At 38.3% G+C, this 27,351-nt stretch overlaps 1 protein-coding gene across 1 annotated transcript in view; it reads right to left on the minus strand.

Moving 5' to 3' along the window:
- INPP4B (inositol polyphosphate-4-phosphatase, type II, 105kDa) overlaps nt 1–25,825 on the minus strand; it is a 267,071-nt gene extending 241,246 nt beyond the window's left edge. Inside the window, exons 1-2 of the mRNA XM_010008928.1 lie at nt 25,714–25,825; nt 23,178–23,236 (exon numbers count right to left, since the gene is read on the minus strand). Of these exons, the coding sequence (XP_010007230.1) occupies nt 23,178–23,236; nt 25,714–25,825 (171 nt within the window). The remainder of the gene's footprint in view (nt 1–23,177; nt 23,237–25,713) is intronic.
- Nucleotides 25,826–27,351: the final 1,526 nt, after the last annotated feature.

Below are 27,351 nucleotides of genomic sequence, written 5' to 3' on the forward strand. Positions count from 1 at the left end.
CACGGCGCTCAGCCCCGCCCCTGCTTCCGGCCGCGGCTCCTCCCCTGTAGCAGCTGCCCCCCCCCACACACACACAGAGGGGGTTCAGCGCCACATGGAGACGCCATTTTAAGTCAGTTTTGTCGGCTGACTCAAAGGACATTTCATGTTCATGTAAGGAAATACCTGGTCCTTCACAAATGGTCTGACCATCAAATTCTGGGCAGGAAGATCAAGTTGGTGCAGAGAGTATGACCTACTCACCAAATCAGACCCAACTCAACAGCAATTTCTGCAGTTCTTTAAGAACAAAAAGTCACTTGCTCCTACTGAGAACAGTCCGTGTGCAGAGGGCAATGCTATTACAGGAGACAGCAGGCTGCCTTGCTACGATAAGGGAAAAGAACCATGGTAGGTAAAGCACATTCTGTACACCTTGAAAAAGTGCCCTTTAGGACATAACGCCACTTATCTTCAGATTCCAATTGAACATGAAAGAACCCATAAAAAGCATTTAGATATTTTCTTTTTTATTCATCATCTTTAAAGTTGCTGTTTCTCTAGGTGTCATTCTTTACTGAATTTACTGATACCCTTACTCTACGTTTTACATCAACCAACACTATTCCACCTATGTTCCTACCCAAAACCCAAAATATTTTCTAGGGTACCCAACAGTCAGGATTCTTGGAGCATAATTTAAACAGTATATTCATTTCCCATTCAGAAACCTCAGCCACTGAAGGAGCACTTTCACATCAACTGCTTCCACTGTGACACATACTGTCTCTATATTATCCTATGAAAAGGATTTCTACAACAAAAGATCTTTTTTCAACCTAATGAGGTCATAAAGTAGGATTTTCAGTGATTTTTTATAAATAAGTTTCCTCTAAGGAAAAGAAAAAAAAAGAAAAAAAGAAAAACAACAAAAACACAAAGCACAGAATTTACTGCCAATGTCATTAATAAGCCTAAAAACTTGTTCTGAGAATTTCTGAATAGTCCTCTGACATGTTCCTAATCTATCCAGCCAAAGATACCAGGCTCCTATCTTAAGACAGAAAAAGGTGTTTTAAATAATTTCAATATTTGCACTCTTTTCAAATTTTTTTCATTAACCGTCCATGACACACTCAATTTACTAAACCACGTTGAATTCTTTCTGTTCAGTACATATTTTTAATCATTATAAATATATTCAGCACGTTTTATTTTCTGTTTTCCACTGCTTTATAATTTCATCTTATCCTTGAAGAAATTACCTCAGTTCCTTTATTTCATCAGTTTTACAACATCTGAAAACAAGTGTATTAACAATTTGGAAAACTGTCTTTCATCTAGTTAGTTCATGTTATAACTTTAACATTCTTTGTACTATTTGGACATTTTTGGACTCTGGAGAGAATATTTAACATAATTAGTTTGCATACAGTGTGTACACATCTCATCTAAGAAATCAATGTTAAACTTATGCAGTAATGTTGAGTTTATATTTGAATTATCTTGTTTCCAATATTTCATACACTAATGGCATAACCTTAAAGCCCTTAAGCCCACAGTACATTCAGTAAGTCAAAGTGGGTGACACACAGGAATAGTTGGAAGAGCCTTATACCTTACCTGCCTCTCACTTATTTTAACCTCTGTTACTGGTACACAACTATGAAATTAGACACAAACTGTAAGTTGACTTACTGCTGACATCAAGTTATTAATAGATTTTTCTTTGGTATAGAATTTTGACTAATAAAACAAGGTGGACTGTACTACAAAACTTTAATCTCACGTAAGACTACAAGCAAACTGGATATGAATGTACATCTCAACCACAAAACCTAATGTCACCAAAAATGACAAAAGAGAAAACAGTCTGAATCGTGATACAGGCAGCTGTAACAACACAGAAATATTCTTTTTGGCACCATGCATTATTTAAAATTAAATTTAATCATAAAGTTCATGGACTACATTTGCTGAACTCGGTTATGATTCAGTGCTGTAATTTGAGATAATGACACCAACATATACTATTCCTTTTAAAATTTTCAAAGAAAAAAGGTATATTGACACTTATTGCAAGATGAAAATGCCCAAGTTATGCCTATGGAGAGCTTTCCTGAAACACAAACATTTGTTCATTGGGAAGTTCTATAATGTTATGAGTCTGTTCTATGATTCTAAGTTAAACAGAAGGTAACTTGGAAAAAATCAAAGCTTGCTTAACCTATAATAACTTTAATTAGAATATATTTTTCATAAAATATACCAAAACAGTCACTATTATCAAATGTAAAAGTATTATTTAAATAAGCAATTAAAAATGCATATACTTTCTTTTTTTAAGATAGATTTCATGTTCAGTGGATCAAAGGATAGTTTCTGAAATAATTTTCAGTTACTACAGAAAAATTCTCAACCTTACACATATGGACTTTTGAATCTCACTCCACCTACTTCGAGCATCTGAGGATTTTACCAGTTAGGGAAACTTTCAAAATGAGTGAGCTCACAGTGTACTGGGGTGAAGAACTGGCTGAAAGGCTCAAAGGATTGCAAGTGAACAGGACTGTATCTGGCTGGAGGCTGGTCACCAGCAGTGCTCCTCAGGGTTCAATTTTAGGGGCAGTTCATATCAACACAGACTATTTAGCAACCATCTGCATGCAGGAGTTGAATGCACCATTAGCAACTTTGCTGGTGATACCAAAGTGGGAGGTGCTGTTGACTCTCTTGAGGAAGAAGATGCCTTGCAGAGAGTTCTAGATGGATTGAAGCAGTGGTCTCTGACAAATAGGGCAAAATTTAACAAGTCCAAATGGTGGATTCTGCACCTAGGACAGAGTAACACTGGGTACCCATGGGAGGAGTGGCTGGAGAGGTACTCAGCAGAAAGGGACCTGGGGGTGCTGGTTGGCAGCAGGGTCAATAGGAGTCAGCAGTGCTCTGGCAGCCAAGAGGGCAACCCACATCCTAGGGTGCATCAAACAGCATAAACAGCCAGTCAAAAAGAGGGGATTATCCCACTGTGTTCAGTGAGGCAGCCTCAACACAAGTACTATGTGCAGGGCTGGACTTGACAATTTAAGGATGTGAAGGTCCTTGAACGCATTCAGGCAACAAAGCTGGTTAAGAGCTGGAAGGTACATCCTATGAGAAGCAGCTGAGGACTTCACCTTTGTCTAGCTTGGGGAAAAAAAAGGCTAAGCGCATCCTCATTGTCCTCTGCAGCTTCTTGAGGAGAGGAAGCAGAGAAGGAGGAGCTGATCTCTTCCCCCTAAGATCCAGTGACACACAAAAAATCTATCCATTTTTTTCCTCCTGTTACCAATTAATTGAAAATTCTGTGTTTACTCCAGTTTTATGTAACTTCTCACTCTAAAGTGCTACCCTTTTCCTATATTTTAACGTTCGCTTACTTACTGGACTTGAATGTTCCTATTTCAGGGAGGCAAAGGAAAAAAAGCCTTGTCTCTCTAATTTCAGTCTGTTGTTTTGTTGTTTGTTTGTTGTTTTGTCTGTTTGGTTTTTTTAAATTTGAAATAGAAAAGGTCATTCACAACACAGAATGCTGGGGATTTAGTAATACAATGAAATGAATCCAAAAGGGAACACCTGACTGAGCATTTCTGAAGTTTAATTTATTTTGAACCACTGCCAAGAAGTAACATTTTTTTCCCCTTCACATTATTCTCCAATTCATACTTAAGTATGTCTTCTATAATTCTGAAAGGCATAACAGTCAGCAATACATCAAAATGCAAGCTGCAGTTTCAGATATTCCATTTCCCAATTTTACAAGCCACAACAATATTACTTAGCAGGCAAGAGCTGGCTTCCTTCACTAGTCTTCTATTCACTTTGGGTAGGAAAAGATATATTCCTGTACAAGTAGAACATTCAAACTATTACCGTTTTGGAACTCCTGCATGACTGGAAAGAAAGTGGAAGCAGCTAACAACGTTTTAGAACAATACTTCACTGAGGTGGTATTTCAAGCTGTTACATGTATTTCAGTGGTTGTTCTAAGAAGGAAGAAAAAAAATCTGGTGTTTATTTTTTAAAAATCAATACATATTTGGCAATTAACTTTGGGGCAAACTTGAAGCAACTAAGAAAGACCACATACAGACGATCAAACCTTTTTTTTCTTTCAGCTGCACATCTCTAAAATTTCCCAAACTTTTTCTTTCAGCTGCACATCTCTAAAATTTCATCACTTTGAACTTCAACAGAATATGTAATTATCTTTAAATATGCAAAATTTTAGTATCTTGTAAAAGCAGACAGCAACATTTTTGTTTTCCTATAGAGATCAGAAGAGGTGTAGAAGGTCAAATTTAGAGATCTTTAGCTGTCATTAGCAAGATTCCACCATTTCACCAGAAAAGTGTTTTGATGTTGTTGGGAGGTTTTGGATTAAGTCTTCAGGACTGTCCCAGGTGACAGCTGTCACAACTTAGGTAGCATCTAGCACCAGGAAGAAACCTCCAACCTTCTTTCAGGGATTGGAACTCTATGTTGACAAGCAGCAAGAAGGGCACAGGTAAGAAAAATAACCTCAGAGGAATGAAATGCAGAACTGGGTGCAAAACTGCCTTGTCTTTAGTGGCTTCTTCCGTGAGGCAGGGAGAAAATGGAGGCACATAAAGCTATAAACCCATTATAGCCTATAGGATTCCTGATTGATAATAAGTAGGGAGAAATGAAGACCTGAAAGCATTTACTAGAAGATGACAAGGACAGGTCATGTTTCCTTAATCAGAATTTCTATAATACCTAAGCTCACTACTGTTGATAACTCATTTTACCTTGTAATGATACATACAAATCATGCTGCTTGCTTCATAAGAGGTTGAAAACTTGATTTCAGGTTACTTTTTTTCTACACAGTGAGCAGGGACAAATGTTTTAAAATGCACTACTACAAACACTTGGTTTAAGAACACGGCCGGGCAGTGAAGTGATACAAATATCCTCTCAGCTTTGAGCTTTACACCCAAAGAGAAGCACTTCCTAAAAGGAAGGTAGGGAATAAAGCATATCAAAAAACAGAGTAAGCAATTTAGAAATCAAGTAACAAATTATTATAGTTCCACGTCATCCTCTACTATCTGCTTTTACTATCTAATTTATCTGCTTTGTATAGTTAAAAATGTACTCAAAACCATATTTTGAAAAATAATTAAATTATTATTCCTCCATTCAAGAGAATGGTGTAGAATACTGTGGAATGGAGCTGAAAATTTCAAATTAGCTTACATGTATGCAAAGAAGATTTGGATTCCCTGTTATTTAAAAGTGACAGCTAAAGAAACCACTCTGCAGACTATTCCCAGATTCTTTCAAGTTTGGAAGATGACAAAATTATTAGCATTAGCATGTCAGACACATAAGCAACTTATTTCCAACACCAAATGGAAAGAAATGGAAAACATTTCATTTCCAACAGCAGGCTGAACTAAATTTTCAAATACAAAAATAGTGATATAGAAGCTAAAAGTAAATGGTTTGCAGATGTGAACAGAAGATATTTGCATCTGCTATGGACTCAGAGTGAGGGAGAAGCCAGACAGTGAAAAGTCTGTCTCCATGAATAAAATTAAAGTCAAAAAGGCAAACAGCACATTCCTGTTCATAACAGTCTTCTTACTGGTCTAAATGTTGCTTTAAGTGTAAGAGGTTTCTATCTTCCTTCAACCTTTTTGAACACCAAAATGAAACCACTGAAAACTCGAGGGCATGTCACTGACCAAGGTATGAAAATTCATGCTACCTTTTTGCCAGAAATTTTTTCAGGGGCAGGATGGGGGCAGACACAGGGGAACATGATCAATTCTTCCACAAGGTAGAGAGGCTTATTCTTACCAAAAGAAAAATGCAATTAAAATGCACCTAAACAAGATAAATACCCAGTCTGGGTGCTCACTGCTGCACTCAGAAAGCTTTTACTTAACTCCATGAATCAAATGAAGCAAGACTGTTTAAAACACAAGCTGTGGAAGACAAACCCTGCACATCTTTAAGCAATCTTACATGCAATCTTTCCAAAGCTTAACACTGTACCAATGTACATAATAGTGCAGAACAAGGAAACAGGTTGGTAGCTACCTGTGTCATAAAGATTTCGGATGTTTCCTTATGCCATTTCTGGCAATGTTGGCTAATCGATAGTTTTGATTAAAGTTTTTTTAATAATTTAACCAATTTTGCATATATTTTAAGCTTTCACAAATAATGCCTCAATTACTTTCTTCCTCCCATTTTTCGCTACTAGAACAGGAAATCTTTATTCTTTAGTTACAGAAAATTACCTATTAGTTCTGTTAGTGGTAGCATAGTTATCTGAACAGTTTGAAAAAAAAAATCAATTAATTGATATATTAAAAAAATAGTAAGAGGACAATTATGCATCCATATTTTTGCTCTACCACCTTTCCCCAAGAACACGAAAATGAAGAAAAAAAGTTTCAAATAGCAAACAACAAAACCACACACTGCACACAGCCCTACCTCTCTGCAGATTTCCAGAGGTAGAGGTCTGTCCTGGATGCTTTTCTCTCCTCTCTCAGCTTCAGTTTCCAGAAGCCATGAAAAGCTGTACTGACATAACTCATGTCAGAGCAGGGAGAGTAGAGGACTGGGCATTCATGTGTTCTATAACATGGAAGGATGAGAAACTCTTTCCAGGGTTTTGCATTTCTGGGTCTGTAACTCTGTTTCAGTATTTGGATATTTCATGTCATTTCAAGATGAATGTTAGTGTCACTATGTCCACTATTTTTGGATTGGCAGGGAAGGGAGAGTGGAAATGTGGGTTGGATCAAAAAATCCAAAATCAAGCAAAATCTTTACACTTCATTAGGAAGATGAGATAAGGGGGAGAAACTCTATTTTCTTCCTAGTTTTAAATCTGCCGGATAAAACTTTGAATGAAAAATTGGTTCTCTCCAGGCCACAGACTACGTATATTTTCTAGCAGAGCCTATCAAGCTTCCCTACAAAGGTCAAGTCTCAGTGGTATTTAAACCCTCTGATTATTACTAACAGCTTATGACTTAGCCCACAGCACTTTTTCTATAATCTAGCAACCTTTCACAGCACTAACTCAGTGCCACACAGGACACATCTACAAGGCAGCCCAGGTGGAGGGATCAGCTGGTTTCCCACTATGAGCCCACTAGCTTGCTGGAGTCCCTAGGTGAACATCTGGTAGCCCAAGACCAGGCTGCTACAGCTGTGCTACCACTGCATCAATCCAATTACACTGATGTTCACAAAAGCTAAACCCACGTACCTTTGAGTTGCATCACAGACAAATCATCATTTTTCAGGCTTTTTCTCATACATAGCACCATAGAACCATGTTGGTTGGAAAAGACCTTTAAGATCATTGGGTCCAACCATTGATGCAGCACTGCCAAGTTCACCACTAAACCAGCTACCACATCTACATGTCTTTTAAATACTTCCAGAGATGGTGACTCCAGCACTAACCTGGGCAGCCTGTTCCAGAGCTTGACAATCCTTCTGGCGATTTTTTTTTTTTTCCTAATATCCAACCTAAACCTCCCCTGGCACAAACTAAAGGCTGTTTCCTCTTATCCTTTCACTTCCTACTCACAATTCTCCCTGGTCTAGATTATTTAGTACTTCAAACGATTTTTAAAAGTTCTTAGTGGCAATGCATATAAAAACATACTCTTTTTTCTTAATTTCACATCTTCTTGAATAGGCTAGAAAAACATACACTTGAATACTGACTGTTCCACTGTTAATTATTTTTTCACCACAGGAATTGTGTTTGTGTCCTAGTTTCTCTGCACAGTTCTCAACTTCAAAATTACTTCAAAACATTAATACTATAACTTACAGAGTGGAGTTGGTTTATTTTTTTTCCACGTGCAAATTAACTGAAACTGTGGGAAAGACATGAAGCACAGCTTGCTCCAATCAGCACCAGAACAGATCTCAGATCCTGCCTTTTTAACACAATTATACTGTGATCAGTGGTAACAACAAAAAGAAAGAATCCAAGATAAAATACAGCAAGAATCAATACCTCAAAACCATTTTTAAATGTAAGATGAGTCATTAAAAGGTTCAGTGAGATTGGAAGGATCAGTTAGAAGACACTGCCTCCCTATCTGTCCATACAATGAATCAGAAAAGAATGACTAGTGAACAGAGAGGTATTTCCCATGAGCCTTACAAAAGTTGCCATGCTCATCAAATAGAAATGCAGAGAAATTCAGAAATATCCTAATTCATACCTTGGTTTCTGGTAGCTGCCATGTGTCTGGCATTCCAGACCTAAGTCCTAACTCCTTAAAGCCTGTATACAATTTCCCAAAAGAAGAAATTAACAGGGTTAATACATGTAAAAAGAAAATGGACACATTCAGGAAAACCTATACCAACCCTAATGTTACTTCCTCCCCATTTTATTCTCTTGCTTCAGCCATTTTCACTTTAAACAAAAAAAAAACAAACAAAACAACAACAACAAAACACGCACACCAACACCCACAACTTACATTTCCTTACTGCTGCATGTATCTCAAAGAACTAATCAGGTTGTTAATAAACTTTAGTTGCTTCAAATGACCATACCTGGCTCTTAAAATAATGGTGAGCAGAGTGGAATCTATCAATCAAAGCTTTGATAAAATCCTGACCAAGTAATACTGATTGCTTACCAGACCACTGATAAAATAAAAGATGTCTTGCTACTCAAACTCATACACAGTATTTATTTCTCTAAAATCCATCCTAAAATGCCAAACATGTTGTCCTCTTACTGAATCCTATTATGCCCTTGGACTACATTGACATTAATCCTCTAAATGTCCCATTAGAGTTTAAGTCTGTTTAACCTTCCTGTGTACCTGGGAGAGAACCATAAAATCAGAGCCTGTCTCAGCTAAAAGCAGTTCCATCTACTGATTTTGAAATGGTGGTGTTTCAAGAGAAGAGCGATTTTTTAAATTTCTTTTTAGGAAACAAGTTATTTTTCCTTCCTTTCACCTCAACATTATGGCACAACAACGAGCTACCATCACCAAAAAAAAAGAGACAGAATGAACAGCTGCAGATTCTTCATAATCACCAATAAATCTGCTCAACAAAGCAGCAGTGCTGCATCCCATAATCCCTATTCCAATGAAATCAAATCACTTGGTGCTGGTAGGACACAGGAGCTCAACATTCAGGTACCACTCTACGGTTGTATCTGTGATGCACTTAACAGAAATAGAATTAATTGGCATACTCTAAAGCATTGATCCATTAGCACTAGCATGTTAGGCTGTGATAAAAAGGAGACATCACTGGCAATGCTGAGGCCTATCTTATCTCATGGGAATACTTCACAGTGTTCTTACATTAGGAAAGCTTTCATGTTCTCTTTGTGTTCCACAGCTGTTCTATTCCTGAAAAATATTGCTTGAAAGGAAAGGTCAAAGGCAAAAGTCTACAAATGTATTCAATGTTAGGTAGACTTTTCAAATACTCAAGACAAGCCAAAGTCTAAGAACTTGAGCAAGTCAGTAACAAAGTAAAGACCAGATGCCTGTGATTAAAAGGCACCACATAAACCAAACAGACACGACCAAAAACTCACCAGCGTATTATCTGGAATTTTTATTGAGAGTTAAGAACAACAACAAATTAATATATACACACACATATATATAAAATAAAAAACCCCAACTTCATTGAGAGTTAAGAACAACATATATATATAAAACCAAAAAAAACACCACAAAACCACACAACCAAAACTCTCCCAAACCTAGCAATGCTTTTTAAATGTATTATATCTGCAATTGTTTCTTTCTACAAAGTTAAAAAAAAAAAAAAGGCAGGGATTATGCATGACTTCAGCTACAGATTGTTTTCCCCACCTTTCACCTCTCCTGTATGTCTACTATGAAGCTACAGTAAAGCTCTGAGTATCAAGAAGTGCAAGCTTTTTTTAACCTGTATAACATTTTCAGTTATTAATAGTTATTGACTTACCCTAAATAGTTATTAACTTCCCCTAAAAAAGCCTAAAGGATGATTAATTACCCTGCCATTCCTTGCCTATAATTGGTATTACCCATCTCCTACAAGCAAGAACAAAATCGTATATTTCAGATTTTCCTATTGAAATACTCCTGAACAAAAGGGTAGAAATTATACTACAGAATAATATAAGAGAAAGTTAAGAAAGTTATAAAAATAACAACAGGAAGGTAAAGAGTTAACAGGTTTTGTAGAACTAGTGACATGTCAGGAACCTCTAAGACTTGAAACATTGGTGTACCATACATTAATGTTTTTTTAAAAGTTGTACAAGGTCCTTCACCAATGGCTTGGAAAAATTACACTGCAAAGTCATAAAAGGCAGATGTCTTATAGGAACAGATGCTGAGGAACCAGCAGGTGTATAGTGAGGTGGTAACATTTACTAATGCCAACAAAAGAGACTTAAACTTAAAACCAAAAACAAAGCTATAGCCTCTCAGTATACTCAATCAGGTGATAAAATAATAAAATTCTGTACTGATAAGGGCAAATTGTATACATGTGACAAGACTCAAAACCACCTTTATAACATTTAACTTAAAATTTGCTATCATCACCCAGCACTTTGGAGCAATCAGTGCAGTTCTCAGGGTTGGCTAGAGAAAGAAAGGGAACAGTAAATAGTAGTACTTAGTGAAGATACTGAAGGAGAAGGCATAATTTTGTCCTTAATGGTCATTAAATTAGAGGGACTCAACTTATTCAGGGAAAAAAAAGAAATCTCATTAAGTCTCAGAGTAAGAGATGGGTATAAAATCCAGTATTTTTCTTCTTGGCACAGCCAGGAGCCCGTAAGAAGCACAGCTATCCTTCCCAGCTATCCAGCTGACCTCCTCTTTCCCCCCCCATCCCATCACCATCCTAAAATACCTTCTGGTCCCAGTGTGACCAGGACCTTGTCCTTAACATGCTCATCCCCATGCTGATATCAAGGTGACAAAGAAGTCACCCCTCATGCCTACCATAACCAAGTCGTGGAAGCTGGGTTATATTTAGGCCCTCAAGAAGAGGAAAACAATCCTCTCTGAAGCTTTTTACAGCAGCCACAGAACATCCTCTTAAGTCAACCCTACTCAGGACAGAAAAGAAAGGGTGTGGGCAGAACAAAAGAACCCTTTGTGCTTCACTTCCTAAAAGGGCAGACAGTGTACTGTCAGACTGCTCTCAAACTTCAGAGCCACTGCAAAAGCAAGCACTAGGGGAAAAAAATGCTAGTTACAATCACCTGGGATGCAATTTAAAAAGCAGCACCCTGATGTATAAGTACACGCAGCTCCTCTCCTAAGTTCTGCTAAATACAGTTTTCACTAATGAGTATAAGGTGGAGCGAACACAGACTAGATCTTCTTTGATGGTACAAGAAGCTCTACTCATTAATTCCTTGGGCCAGCTGGCATCAATCACTTTGCAACTGCACCATGACTCCAGCTGTACATACACTCCTCTGGCTTCCCTATTCTCATCATCCTACTCATAAAAAGTCTAAACTGAGGTTAATCTACAGCCTCTAGCTTCAAAATCCTAATTTAGGCCAAAAATAAAAGCAATTTCTGCCCTCAGTGAATTACTTCAGTAGAGTGTTTTATGATTAGTTAACATTAGCATAAGATGTTCGCTTGGCTGGTAACCTAAAGCTATTACCTGAAGAGACTGCTGCTGCCATCTACTGACAACTTCCATTATAAACAAAATATAAAGCAACTTCAAAGGTTCTATTCTAAAATGAGCCAAACTGGCAGCCAGACTACATTACCAATCCAACAGGATAATGAAGCATGAATTATACTTCATATCAGGCACAGATCCCTTTCAGAGAAGGGAAATTTTATCAACAGTATCCTGACAAACTGGTTTAATGCCTTACAGAAAAGTGATGCAACAAGTTGTTTTAGGGGGTGTTCGTTTGTTTGGTGTGGGGTTTGATGTTGGATTTTTTTTTTAATAGAAGGTGGGGGGTTCTTCCTTTGACTAACAGTCATTCAGTACTAAGGAAATTTAGGTACAGTGTTTCAAAGATCAATCTTAAACACTATTTCACAACGTTTTATCTTAGGAGTAATAGCCTAGTTCAGATTAACAATATCAAAAGTGCCAGTTCTGTGCTCAATCTGATAGTTTTATCTTCCTAAGGGGCTCTTCACTGCAATGTTATGAAAGTTTCATAGGCTAAGCAGCTCCTCAAGCTACAGTCAATACCAACAACATGGTAAATTGTACTTTAAAACACAAAACATTTCCATTATTCTCTTCAGTAAAAATTCAAAGCAGCAGGAATTATCTTTTAGTGTAGCATGTTAATCCACCGGTATTAGTAGCCTTCCTCCATCCTATGTTTTTTCATGTCTGTCCCAAAAACAGGGTCCATCACCCTGTGTCCAACAAGCTGACCCACACAGACTCAAGATATCTGATTTAATTTCCAGTCCTGCATAGAAGAGGAAGCCAGGTAGTATTCCACAAAGCAAGGTCAGCTTACCTAAAAGCTACTTTTATACACCGAAACATGTAACATTACTTTATCAACAATTGTATTATATTGCTTGCATGTATGATAGGTTAACTAGTTCTTCTTCATTTAGAATGACAATGCTTGAAAATTTCATCACACATGCTCAAAGAGTAGGGGGCATCCTGGAGGGAAGAGAGGCCCATAAAAGCTGCTTGACCTTTTCCAGGCCCAAGAATGTTGCATCCCAACTAAGAGGAAGTCAAATAAAAACTCCAGGAGTCTGGCATGGATGAGCAAGCAGCTCCTAGAAAAGCTCAAACTTACGAAGGAAGCATACAGAGGGTGGAAGCTAGGACAGGTACCCAAGAGAATTACAGAGAGGTTCTCTGAGCAGCTAGGGATCAGGTAAGGAGAGCCAAATCCCAGATGTAATTAATCTTGCCAAGGACCTAACGAGCAATAAGATAAGCTTCTATAGGCATGTTGGGGATAAAAGGACAAGCAAGGAAAACAAAGGCCCTCTCCTGAAGGAAATAGGAGACCTAGCAATGCAAGATATTGAGAAGGCTGAGGTTCTTCATATACTTCCTTGCATCAGTCTTCTCTGATAAGCGCTCCAGCCTCAGCACAAAGGCCACAGCAGACAAAAGCAGAGACTGGGAGAATGAAGCATCCCCCACTATAGAAGAATATGTTGGTGACCATCTAAAGATCCTGAAGGTGCACAAGTCTATGGGACATGATGGGGTCCACCCACAGGTCCTGAGGGAGACAGCAGATGCAGTTGCTAAGCCTCTGACCATATTATTTGAGAGGTCATGGCAGTCTGGCGAGGTGCCCACTGATTGGAAAAAGGGAACATAGCCCCTATTTTTGAAAAGGGGAAAAAGGAAGACCCAGAGAACTACAGGCCAGTCAGTTTCACCTCCATACCCAACAAGATCATGGAAAAGATCCTCCTGGAAAATCTGCTAAGGCACATGGAAAATGAGTTGATAGGTGACAGCCAAGATGGCTTCATTAAGGGCAAGTCATGCCTGACCAGTTTGGTGATCTTCTATGCCAAGGCTACAGAGATGGTAGATGGTGGCAGAGCAACTGACATCATCTACCTGGATTTGTGCAAGGCATTTGATACTGTCCCACATGACGTCCTGGTCTCCAAAATGACAACACATCGATTTGACATACGGACCATCAGTAATTGGCTGGACGGCCACACCCAGAGAGTTGTGGTCAATGGTTCAGTGTCCCAGTGGAGGCAAGTGACAAGCAGCATTTCTCAGAGGTCAGTATTGGGACCAGTGCCGTTCAACATCTTCCTTGGAGTCATGGACAGTGGGATGGAGTGTATCCTCAGCAAGTTTGCTGACAATACCAAGCTGTGTGGAGTAGCTGACACCCAAGAGGGAAGGGAGGCCATCCAGAGGGACCCTGACAGGCTGGAGAGGGGGGCCAGTGCCAACCTCATGAGGTTCAACAAGGCCAAATGCAAGGTCCTGCACCTGGGTCAGGATAAATGCAGGCTGGGGGGAGAATGGCTAGAGAGCAGTCCTGAAGAAAATGACTTGGGGTGGTAGTAGATGAGAAGCTTGACATGAGCCCTCACTGTGCATTGGTATCCACAGGGCCAACCACATCCTGGGCTGCATCAAAAGAAGTATGGCCAGCAGGGCCAGGGAGGGGATTCTGCCCCTCTACTCTGGTGAGGCCACACCTAGAGTCCTGTGTACAGCTCTGGAGCCTTCAGCACAGGAAAGACATGGAGCTGTTGGAGAGGGTCCTGAGAAGGGCCACAAAGATGATCCAAGGGCTGGACCACCTCTGCTGTGAAGACTGGCTGAGAGAGTTGGGGCTGTTCAACCTGGAGAAAAGAAGGCACCAGGGAGACATTATAGGAGCCTTCCAGTACCTGAAGGGGCTACAGGAAAGCTGGGGAGGAGCTTTTCACCAGAGAGGGCAGTGATAGGACAAGACGTAATGGTTTTAACTGAAAGAGGGTAGATTTAGGTTAGGCATCAAGAAGAAATTCTTCACCATGAGGGTAGTGAGGTGCTGGAATAGGTTGCCTTGGGAGGTTGTGAATGCCCCTTCCCTGGAAGTGTTTAAGGCTCATAGCAGGGAGGTGGGAACCTGACAATCTTTACAGTCCCTTCCAACCTTAATATTTTATGGTTCTACAATTTACAATATAAAAAATGGCATCAGCATTCTGAACTTCTCAGAAGCAACACAGCAAAGAAGATTTGTAAAGGCAGAACTTACAGGGAAGAGCATGAGATCACACTTTTTAGTAATTGTCTTGGTTTAGTAGTTCCTATTTTGTTTCTCAAATCTATGAGAGCAGACGCAGTGTGCTGGATACAGCTCAGAAGCTGAAAAGCTTTAAATGAAAAACAAGTACTGGAGATCAGGCAAAACCTTCACAGTAAAAAGAAACAACTTACAAAAGGAAGGAAGCAAGAGCCAGATGCAAAGGAAAGAGTAACAGCCAAAAAAAAAAGCTTAGGAAAATTATTTTTGCAAGATCTCTAATGGGTATAACCAAATTTCATCTTTCCCAAGATCAAGAGAAGGATGTTTCAGTAAATGAAAATGCAAAATAAGATTATCCCAATGAAGAGTATTAGGTGATACAAAGATGGAAAGAGGGGTCTATCTTAAAAATAATCTGCAAAACACAGATGCAGCCAGAACATGAGTACTTAGAAACAAATCCTTATTGAAAGCAATGCTAAAAATGGTATGAGTAGCAGGAAGAGATGTTTGCTTCAGCCATCAAAAGCAATGGGAGGAAGAACTTGACAGGAAAGATTAAGCAGCTGTTTCATTCCTGTTGAAATTGTATTCATGGCTAAATGCACAAGAAGAGGTCTCTGAAAGGCAAGATCAAAGCGTAGTTGGGACAAACAGGTACTGAGGCATGTATAGATGCAATTTAGTACTGAAGAATATGCACTCGTATGTTACATTTTTCATGTATAATCTTTAACTCCAGGTGCACCATATAATGAATCCCCCAAAAGAATACAATCTAAGGAATCAGGAGAAAATGGAGTCCCAGCTGGACGGTTAGCTAGCATCAGAAGTGGCAGAGAGTTGCATGAACAAGAGGTGTTTCTTAGCTTTCATTCAGAAGATGTTATTCAAAGCAGATTAGTAGAAGACTGTCTGGTAGAGTGCAAGGCACAGCAAAAGAAGCAGGGAGAACACTGGGATGGAAATGCCATGGAAGTGCAGTAGGTGACACTGTAAACTAAGTAGTACTAGACTTCAGCTAGAAAGAGTAATGGGCACAGCTGGAGAAACAGGCAGGTCAAGGACAGGTAGGCATGGAAAAGGAAGGATTAAAGCATGCTTATGCCATGAGAAAGCTCAAGGAAAAGAAGATCTTATGGAACAAGTTAAGCAAGAGATTGAAGTATGCACACAAGAAAACCAAGAGACAGAATGGAAATACTAAATCAAGCACAGGTTGTAAGAGAAGGGTCTCTGACAGCAGTGGAAGGGAAAGGAGGGCTTCACTATCAGGAGAACAAGTCAGTAACATCTGGAAGCAGCAAGCAGAAGCAAAAAGACAAATGAGGGAATCAAAGATAACAAAAAGGCAATAGGGCTTGCCAGACTACTATTAAGCGGGAGGGGAGAGGAAAGATAGGAAGTCTTTCAGTTCATAGTAAAAATAGGGACCAATAATTATTCTCATTATTTGATGGTTATAAATTGCACTTTCAAGTACTGTTGGAAAGTAGACTGCAGCAGTTAGCACATACACCTTCGTGGTACTGTACAGACTCTCAGTAACAAAAGCTCAGTGTGCCCTTGCTACCCCAAGGAGACCTGGAATTCTGGCATTACTAGGCCTGCAGTGGTCTTCAGGACTCCTAAAAGGTATAGGTCTGGGTCAGTCCTACAAGGAACAGCTTACTAAGGAAATCAAGAGTTATGCTTGTCTACTTACTGTTCTGCTTCAGACAACCACATGCTCCCCTCATTATCTCTTCAAGAGCAGAGTGAAGACAGCAGCTTCCTCCCTTCTAGCTCTGCATTGACATAATGTCCATCATGCTTAGTGGGCTTTCAAGGCCAGAGTTTGCAGCATTCAGCTAGCACAGAATTCTCTACATTGCATTCTTCCAACCCAATATAGCTAAAACCACCAGTCTTTTCCAAAAGTCTGCTATTTAAACTCAGCCATGCAAAACAATAAGCATTCTAAAATGCCTTTACAGTAGAAGAACAGGTAATACAACAACTTGTCATGTAGGAATAGGCCCAGCACACATAAGGGACTTTAAACATACACAAGATAACTCACTGACTGGAATGCATGACTACAGTAACAGGACACAATACCTTATCAAGGCAAGTTAAAAAGCCCACATGGCAACATTCCTTCTCTCAACACAGCCAAATTCATTTGAGCTCTTAACTGAACACTGCCTGATCTCTAACTTATGCATATGCCTGCGTGTGTATTGTTATATACACATAAAACTTCATTCCAACAGCAAGAACATGATCTCAGTTAAGTGCAAAAGCACATGCAATATTGAGGCCAAGAATGCTCAGCAATGCACTAACAGTTTTGAGCCACATAAGGGGTGACACGGCTGCCAGATCTGTCTATGCCACAGTTCATAGTTTGTTTCCTTCTCTATTTAGCACATTTCCTACTGTAAATCAAAATCTTACCAACACAGCAACAATACATTTCACTGAAACTTACTGAAAGGATATTGTTATTACAGAAATGGATTCACTTACCTGCTTCTCAGATTTACAGTCACTGCAAAACATAGTAATTACCAACATCACATACATAGTATTTAGCCAAAAAAAAACATATGAACAATGGCATTCAATCCCAAAGCAATGCTACCCAGCACAGCAACACTTACTCTGGCTGCTCAGACCTTAAAGTGATACAGAGCTTGCTCTAGAAAACTGAAATCACTGATGAAAATGGTTTTATAAAAAGTACATCCTTAGCCAAAAGAGACACTTATTTCAAAATGCCCTGGAGAGATCACTGACTTAAAGAATGCTAAACTACACACAAAGATAACCCTGCAGTCCAACAGACCAGAAAAGGTTCCACAGCTTCAGTGTAAATAAAGAACGTTCACTCTGTAAGAATATTTAGAAGATATCAAATTACAAAGGAAAAAACTAAAACTATGCTTAAGTGCTGAAAACACATTGTGTATGCCTTCCTGACAGCAGAGAAGATTAATTGATACATTCTCACATTTTTATGGCAGAATTTACCTACAGCTCTGATGTGAAAACCTGAGTAACATTTTCACAGCTGCATCACAATGTAATTCATGTCAGACCCTCAAAAGTATGTCATTATTCTAGCATTTCTACCATACACACGGTTTGCTGGTTATTGATTTATGAGTCAATCTGGAATCTCACTTTGATGGTTTTCTGCCAACTGTTAATAATACATTACATTTGTGATAAATGCTGTAACAACATAATTTATGTTAAGCTTTCACAAACATTACAAGAAACTTGCCATTCTTGACAGCACAACCACTTAGATTTGCTGAATAATCTCACGTACAAAATCGTAAGGCCAACAATGCATTTACGGAAGTTTTACAGAAACATAATTCATTACAAGAGAAGTCTCAAAAAATGCACCCCCTTTTACTTAGTTCTCTCTAACACTAGTTGTATTATAGCACTCCAATTCACACCTGTGTAGCTCGGTGTGTAAGTTTTTTCAATATAAATCCCTTTTTTAGGGGCTTAGGAAACAGGCATATAGATTTGCTACAGTGCAAATACACCATACATTTGCCACCACTACATTTTTTAGATTAGAGGGGAAAAAGTGTCAAGTTTATAATTTTGTGTGAAATAGGACTGCTAATTTAAGATACTTTCAGCACTAATAACAGCTTTCATTTTAAACTCCGTAATCCATATAACTAAACTTCTTTCCTCCTACATGATTACTTTTAAAAATTAATACATCATAAGAGTCTTAAAAGGTGACTTCTTGCACACAAAAGCAGCATGAGTTTATTGAGCCAACACATGGACAAACTGACCTAATAGACTGGAATGGTTACAGCCACAGGATCATTAAACCACGAAAGAAAGATTTACATGCTAATGACTCTCCTAGAGAACTCACTACATACTACTGATCAAAAATCCATTTTAAAATAAATTCCTAAATACAATTTCAAAAATACCTAGGAATCTCAAAATGTTTACCCATTAGAACATAATGGGCCCTCTGGAACTATTACTGAGATGCAAAAACATAATTGTACTTTTTTAGGGTATCTCTTTATGAAAAGTCATTTACAAAACCATTTAACTATGAGCATTACCATTTGGAAAAATCAGTATATGGGAAAATAAACCAGAGATAGGTTAGGCAGCTTCTTTCTTTACTTCAGTAGGAATTGCCCCAAATTCACAGATACACAGCAAATGACAGTTCAGGTTTTTCAACCACATGAAGGTAGGGGGGTGGGAATCCAGTCCTGAACTGGCATGAGGATTAAAAGAGATTGAGAAAGGTTAATCTGCTTACTTTTTTTCTTGGAATAGAAACAAAATAATAATTCTGAAGGACCTAAAAACAGAAAACAAGGAAATGACACAGCATGACATTTAATATAAAAATAGGCAATGTTCTTTAAAAAAAATTACAAGTGAAAAATCATTGCTAAAACAAAACCAGGATAAAATACTGCAGGTTGCAAAGAGATCTGAAACTTCTAATCACAAGTCCTCTCTTGTGCTAATGAAAAAAGGCACATAACTATGTAACACTAACAGCCATTGCCCAGCACTCTTCCTCCCTATTTCCCACTCACACAAGTTGTGGAAAAAAGACTTGCAATTGGCTACAGCTTCTTCCATGAGAGCCTGCTTCTCCCATGGGCTGGCCACGGGCTGCTGCTCATTCACAGAATCACAAAATATTAGGGGTTGAGAGGGAACTCGGAAGATCATCTAGCCCAACCCCCTTGCTAGAGCAAGATCACCTAGACCAGATCACAAATACATCCAGACAGATTTTGAATGTCTACAGAGACTTCACAGTCTCTCTGGGCAGTCTGTTCCAGTGCTCTCTTACCCTCATAGTAAAAAGTTTTTCCTTGCTGAACCCCCTGTTTTCCAGTTTGTGACCATTGCCCCTTGTCTTATCACTAGATACCACTGAGAAGAGCCTGGTCCCATCCTCCTGATCCCCACCCTTTAGGTATTTATAAGCATTTATGAGATCACACTTACTCTCCTCCAGGCTGAACAGACCCAGCTCTCTCAGCTGTTCTTCATATGGCAGATGCTCCAGTCCCCTAATCATCTTCATAGCCCTGTGCCAGACTCTCCCTAGTAGTTACTTGTCCTTCATGAACTGGGGAGCCCATTCAGGGCATATCCACGTGCTCAGGCATTTTCTCACACTTCCAAAGCACTGTACAGCATTTTCCTCTTTCTTAAATACATCTTCCTAGAAGCATCACATGCTTTACTGATGGGCTCAGCTGTGTCCTGCAGGTCTGTTTCAGAGCCCTGGATCTTTTCTCACAGAGGCCACTCCTGCAGACCTCTTGCTATCATAACTTTGCACCTACAACCAGCACAATATGGTAGGGAACCAATCAGGGAAAAAACCCAAAACCAACCAGCAAAACAAACAAAACCACCCACCACCACCAGCAGCCCACATTAAGAAAAAAACAAACCCCAAAGCCACCCAACTACCCACACCACACCAAGGTCTACAAAGGAAAGAAGTTTCTCTAACACTAGCAGACACTGGATTGTGCATCAGGCCTTCAGGTAGGTTTACTTCTTAGCAAACTCAAAGTCCAAAATAACCAACTCCACTTCTATTAAGGAAATATCCTCAGGATGCCAAGCAAGTTATTCTGCTGCTTCCAAATATGACAAAGTAGAGGAATAAAACACATTTTTTCTATACATTGAAAATGTACTGACACTAAAGGTTTACAGCACAGATAACTTGGGAAGATTCTCCTTATACAAGTAGTATAATTTATGTACATTTGAACTAGATTGCAAGTCTGTCATTAAACTCCAAGGATTTGTATATGCAGACGTGCATGTGCCTCTGACAGCAATTAACGAATAGCAGCAAATCAGTCCTCATTTAATGCAGTGACTTCTGGAATTAACTGTTCAACATTCACATGAGCTTCTAATACATCAGTTACTTTTCTTCCATTTCAAACCCTAAGCCAAGTCATGTCCCAGCAATAAAAATGGGAACACGGTCTCATCAGCACAGTGCTGGGCACATCTCTTACACTCTACATTATTTAAATTAGCAAAGGTTTCAGTAGGCTATTAAAAAGCAAAAAAAACTGGCAACTATGCTTGTTAAGATGCTCAATTTTTACATAAGATTGGTTTTGGTTATTTTATTGGCAAACTACACTTCCAAAATTCAAACTATGATTTATGTCATGAATCTGCTTCAGATAGGATGTTTGTTCATTTCTAGAATGAGAAAAGGAGAAAAAAAATTACAGGGTACACTACCTTCTGTTCTCAAAAGCACACAAGTTGCTTTGGTTTTACTTAGCATGCCTATAAATTGCATCCTTTGAAACAGGGATTTGAAATTAAAGAGAGACATGTCTTTGTCAGAGAAGCCATCCTTTGCAGTACCCAACAGATGAAGCCTCTGAAAATGACTGTTTCACAAGTTCCTAGGATATAAGCTGACTAGGAAGTACCACATCATTTAGTTTGATCTGCTATAAGACACTGTCCTTTAAATAGTGGTCTCTGTAACTTATTTAGAGCCTAGTAAATTGTGACATCTTAAAACTGAGCACCCATTATATCTCACCACACTTGGGTTCCAGTGGACAATCATCCTGTGATGATTTGAATTTGTCTGACTTCACTTCCCAAGTTTTTCCACTTATTGCAACCTCCTTAATTAAATAAAGTACCTGAAAAAACTCACCTTTTGAAAACACTGACATTAATCAAGTCACCAGTCTTTTTGACTGACCTAGAGATAAAAATCACCCACCTATTTAACAGTGAAACCACAGCAGTTCAAGGAGAATTCCCATTAATGTACTGCAAGTATTTCAGTATCAAGCCATTAATTTGTGTCTCCAAGTTTCTCAAAATACAGCTTTGCATTTTAACAGTCTAAGGGGACCTAGAGTTTGGTCCATTTGCTGGTCCCACTGAGACTGCCCCAATTCCATCCATCTGCACTTCATCTACACATTAAAATACATAATAACAAAAAATAATTTAAAAAACCCAAAACACAACCAAGAAACTGCATGGAAAGCCACCACATACTGTAAGAACCTCAAAACCAACCCACACTAAACCTTCTAATATATTAACATTAATTCTATAAATTTCCAGAGCAAAATTGATAGTTACATTTCATTTCAGCAAAACTCTCCTACTCCTCTCTTCACAGCTGTAAAGTTGATCAAAATATTACCCAAAACTGTTTAACAGAATTCCAGGGGCTCCCAAGAAAAAAGGATACTTGGAGGAACATGAAGTAGAAAAAAAGTAGTTTGAAACTTCAAGCTTTTTACTAAAAATAGTTTCTGCAAGTCATACAGCAGAACAATAATGTACAAAGGTGTGACAAGAGGGCTTGACATGAGCTTGCTGTCACCTACATAAAATATGTTGGTCCTTTTACCACCTAGAGGAATGCAGTCATATGAAACTCAAGCCAGAGAAACATTTATGTCACACTGTCTCATTCTGTTTGCATACAAACACCAATCTATCACATGCACCCAAACAGTGCTTTGAAAGCAAATACTGCTTTAAAAGTGTACCATATGTGCACATTCATTGCTACATTAAAATAAGCCACTATATCACATCGAAAAAGCTTTCAAACAGAAAATACAATCTGTCAAGCAGGACCATCACTTTCCATCCAGCTGCTAGTCCATAAAGTATAGAAACATCCTAGAAGCCAATTATAAAATACTGTGAACAGGTAAGCATCTCAAGCTTCATACTACTCTTTAATTCTTTACAATCCAGCTCTATTTTCAGGCAACTACAGAAGCAATGTTTGTATTTCAGACAGAAAGGGTAAGCAAAAGAGCAATTCCATAATTAGTCCTTTCTCCTTCCAGAACATGTGTGGCTTCAACTCCTAACAAAGCCAATGGCAAATAAGGGTACTCCGCACCTCCTACAAGAGTTCCATTGCGTGTCAGGGTCAGACCCTTGCTTTTAGGCATATTGTTGTAAAGAGCAATTAAGGAAGAAAAAATGACTCCACTTTTCATAACAAATTTAGTTACAAAACCACACTAAAAAAATTGTAGTAGGGATCAGAAATTGCATCTTGAACATTATCACAATACCTCATTTAGATGTGAGATTTTGCTTTCATTTTTCCAGTGGATTTGGTGGAATAGTTCTGGATATAGACCCATGTATGTTATGAGCACAATCTGGCCACAGACTACTTACGATTCAAGCTCAAAGAATACCTGGATGTACAGGTGCAAACAATGGAATTTATTTTAATCTCCACCATTCTAATAAGTGAACATTATTTTTTGTCCTTAAAAGCAGAAAGCAAAGTGATAACATGAAAAAGGATTATTCAAGTTCTTATAGATTAGACTAACACGTCAAGAAAACCAGTAGAAAAATTAATTACCTTATTTTTCATTAAAAAAAGCAGATTTCCTTTCAGTCGGCACCATCTCTCTCTCGGTTCTGTATGCAAAAAAAAGTAAGAGATTAATAAAAACAACCTTTTGTCCTCACATATTAAATGCTTCTTAAAGAAGATGTATTAGTTATAAAGGTCAGAAAAGAAAACCATTAACCAAAAAAAGCCAGCTTCACTCAGCAGCTGCCAATGTACAACACGCTGTTAAATGCCAAATAACTTCCCAGAAGGTTTCTTCTACACTGCAGTTGAGAGAATTGGTGACTGCAGCATACACTCAACTGTTTTTTTCTCTCTCTTTACCTCATTTAGGAGCTGAAACAGCCACTTTAGCATAGAATGGCTTTTGCTTCTATCATTTCAAGAGATGAAATATAACCCTTTTAAGACACAAAGCTTTAGTACTGCATTTAGATTACAATATGCTAATTGGAATTTACAGTTTTCACAAAATAAAAAGGCAAATGAGATCTAAATATTTACAGTCACTGTTATTACTATTTTAATGCACTTTTAAAAAGTGCTTAACCAATAGGAGTAACAACATATTTGTGTTTATACACATGTAATCAATCTCTTAAGAACAGAGAATGTAAGTTGGTGAGTGGGCCAAAGAACTTGAAAAAGTTCTTCATAAACTAGCTCTTCTTAAAAATGCATTTTAAAAGTTACATTCTTAACATATGAAGGAAAATCTTTATACAAGACACATGCTTTTATATTTTTGAGAGGGCACATGAAATCCCACATCTCCAGACAGCAGCCAGTCTCCAATTTCTAGGGAGCTGGAAGAAGAGCTGTACCCTAAGCTCAGTTATTCCACAGCTGCCTCTATGGAACTCTTGTACTTCCCTCAGAACTACCACCACTAGAGACATAATATTGACCAAGGGGGTGCCTTGTTACAGTAATAAAATTCTCTTCTGCACTTGATAATTTAAATTGTTTCAATAGACAACATTTGAAAATCAGAATAGCTTTTTCTCTCCAATGAAGTGGAAGTTTTACATTTACAGGCACTAGGACTTAACTTATCATTCATAACCTGTTTGATCTTTTTGTAGGAAAGGAATTCAAGTTCCTGAATCTTTCCAGACCTACTGAAGCGGGGGAGTAATGCAGAAAAGAATGCAATATAAATGAACACACATCCACCAACTAAAAATCTAACCACAGTTATCAGAGTATGTTGTTTTACAGTATAAGTACAGGACTCTAAGATTAATTCCATCCTCCAGAACCCTGTGAACATCAGAGGAAAAAAATCCTATCACATTCACACTGCAACTTTTTCTAAGAAAAAATCTTTGTACGTAGGATTGGGAAAGTCACTACCTCATAAGGGTGAAAAATAAGCAAGTCCAAAGATTAGTCAAGACTATCCATGACAAGTGAAAAGTATATACATTGACCAAAATAGCTCCAGAAATTACCCTTCTCTCAAGGGGTCATAACCTGATTGCTGAGAGCCAAAAGGATTCACTGGGCAATAGAAGCATCCGACACATGCATAGTTTCCTAAGCACTTCCCTAGAACCTACCACCAATGACCATGACACAGATAATTTGGTCTGTCTCAGGTCAACCTAAGGTTTTTAGCAGCAGCATTTGCCCTCAATATATCTGTAAGGGAAGAAAAAAATACAGAAAATTTTCATGAACATGAGATATTCACTGGACAGGGCTTGATGTGCTGCCTATAGTAAGAACATAGGGAGAGAATCCTGTTGAGGAGCCCCAAAGCAGCCAGCAGTGCATGTTCACTTGTACTCTGTCCAGAAAGTTCACTGCAAGAAACAAGCTATTTGTCATCAGAAAATGTACAAATATTCTGAAAGTGTGGCACAAAATTTTTTCAGCCCCCAAGTCTGCGCTGGTTTTTTGGGTTTTTTGTTTGTTTTTGTTTTGGTTTGGTTTGCTTTTGTGTTTGTTTTCTTTTTCTATTAAAAAAAAAGTAAATATAATCGCAATGAAGATCAACAGGAACAAGTAAAATAAAACTTTTTCCATTGCCAAAATTGTCATATTAGGACTTATTTTACAGCTAAATAGGAGCTATTTCCTAACAGCTACCAAGGGAACAGACATTTATTCAAGCTTACTGGAAAGTGAAAGACATTTTAAAATATGATCATAAAAGCCTGAAGAAATCTACAAAGGAGGTGGGAAGTGAGACACAGAAAACCTATAATGATAAAAGAATACAGGGTTTGGAGGCAAGAGGGGCTGGATATCTAAACTTTAAACCAACTAACAGTAAAAAAAATCCTTCACAGAAAAAAATAATGACAGTGTTAAAGACCAAGTACTGTTTCTCAGGTACAAAAGGATCCTGAAAATTTGAGCCAACTGAAAAGCGGGCTTTAAACTTCTTTATTTAAAAGGTATTTAGGACCACTCAAGCATCAGTAATGAAGGAAACTGAAAACTCAGAGGTGGATGCAATTAGTGAAACTAAGCTGACAGCCACAGACAACATGCACATCAAGCACTAGTAGTTTTCAATGCAAGTCATCTTTACCGATTAATTTTTCATCCCCGACCATTCTGCAAATCTTCAGTTTTCCTTCCTTGTCAAAACAACCTGATGGTCTCCTGGCCACCCAGGCCAGATCTTTAGCATTGAACCTCATGGGGTTGCCAGGGAAGAGGATGAAGATGAGTAAGAGATGGAGAAGGACAAATGGAGAAGCTGAGCAAAATCTGGACAGCAGCTATGTAGGCCAACTGAAACAGTAAAAACAAAAGAAAACAAGATGCCACCATTTTATTGTGGTTTCTACTCTGTTGTGCACTCCAAACACTGTACTTTCTTTCATAGTGTGAGAGCAGTGTAAGCAACAGGGAAAAAACTTCAAAGTTACATAGGTGAAATATCCACACACTGTAAGAAAAAAAACACCGTAATTTAGCTTTCCAGCATCTCTATAACCTTAAGCAGAAGCTGCAATTTCATGCAGTTCATCAGTATAGCTAAAAATATATTTTTGCTACAGGCTTATAAATAACTAGAAAGCTCAAATACACATTCATGGAACAGGGAGAGGGAGGAAGATTGCCTTGTACTTCCATCTCCTTCACAGGAACAATAGGTCTAATAAAATACTAGGTGTTTACTATACAAGTTATCCACCTACTCGAGTATCCATGTTTTGCTGTACTGACACTGAGTAAGACACTGACCGTCTCCCCTTTTGCTCATGGCATACCCTAACAGTTTTCAGTTACTTGGGAACCTTTTCTTCTGTTTTCAAAAAAATCTAGTTGCTTCCTAGAAAAAAAAAACATTTATTACAATTATACCTACCAAACTTAGTAAAAAAAATAAACTTGACACACCTAAGAGATCTTTTTTTTCCCAGAGCCCTTTCTTTGTTCATCTGGAATCGTTTTAAGATTAGTTTCAATAACTGTAGTCTTGACCGGAGGAAGTTGGAAACAGGTATTTTTCTCTAAACTGCAGATAACAGAGCACCATTTCACACTGTTGCAAGGAGGAGAAAAGAAGGGCAGAAAAGTAGTTTTAAATAGATCTCCTTTTTAATCCCCAAAATAGTATCTTTATATCTTAATATCCAACACTTTTGTAAAGGCCTTTCTCAAAAAGAAACCTTTGTATCACCTTTATTCAATCCAGTAACAGAAGTTCGTCAGATGGCTTTTAATGCTTCTACACACTTAAAGGAAATCAACAAATGCACAGTCCTCAGCATATGAGCTTCAGAAGGTACTTTCTGTCTCTAAGTCAGAAACCTTTCTTCAGAGGACAACATTGCCATTTTTAAGTAATGGAAAACTACAACTCTTAACGATTTGTGATCAAACTCCCCTCAACTGTTGAGCTGAATAACAAGCTATATATTCTACAGTGTCTTTCTGTAGGCCATTCCATTCCTACATTTCACTTCATATTCACTTTCTTTGCTCAAGTTTATCCTCAAATCAATGACTGCTGTTGTGCCTGTTAAACTCCAATCACCAAACCACAGCCAATCCCAACAGCACTACCACAGTGAGAGCAGACTAAGCTTAACTATTACTTTGCATAGTAAGAAGACAAGTCTCCGAGCTGTTTTTCTCCTCATTAGGTTGTACATTTCAATGGAGAGCTGCTGTAAAGGTAAAAACTCTTTTAAGTTTCCCTTTCATTATCAAATAC

This window comes from Chaetura pelagica, unplaced genomic scaffold, assembly GCF_000747805.2.
Source record: "Chaetura pelagica isolate M959 unplaced genomic scaffold, ChaPel_1.0 scaffold221, whole genome shotgun sequence".
NCBI lineage: Eukaryota > Metazoa > Chordata > Aves > Apodiformes > Apodidae > Chaetura > Chaetura pelagica.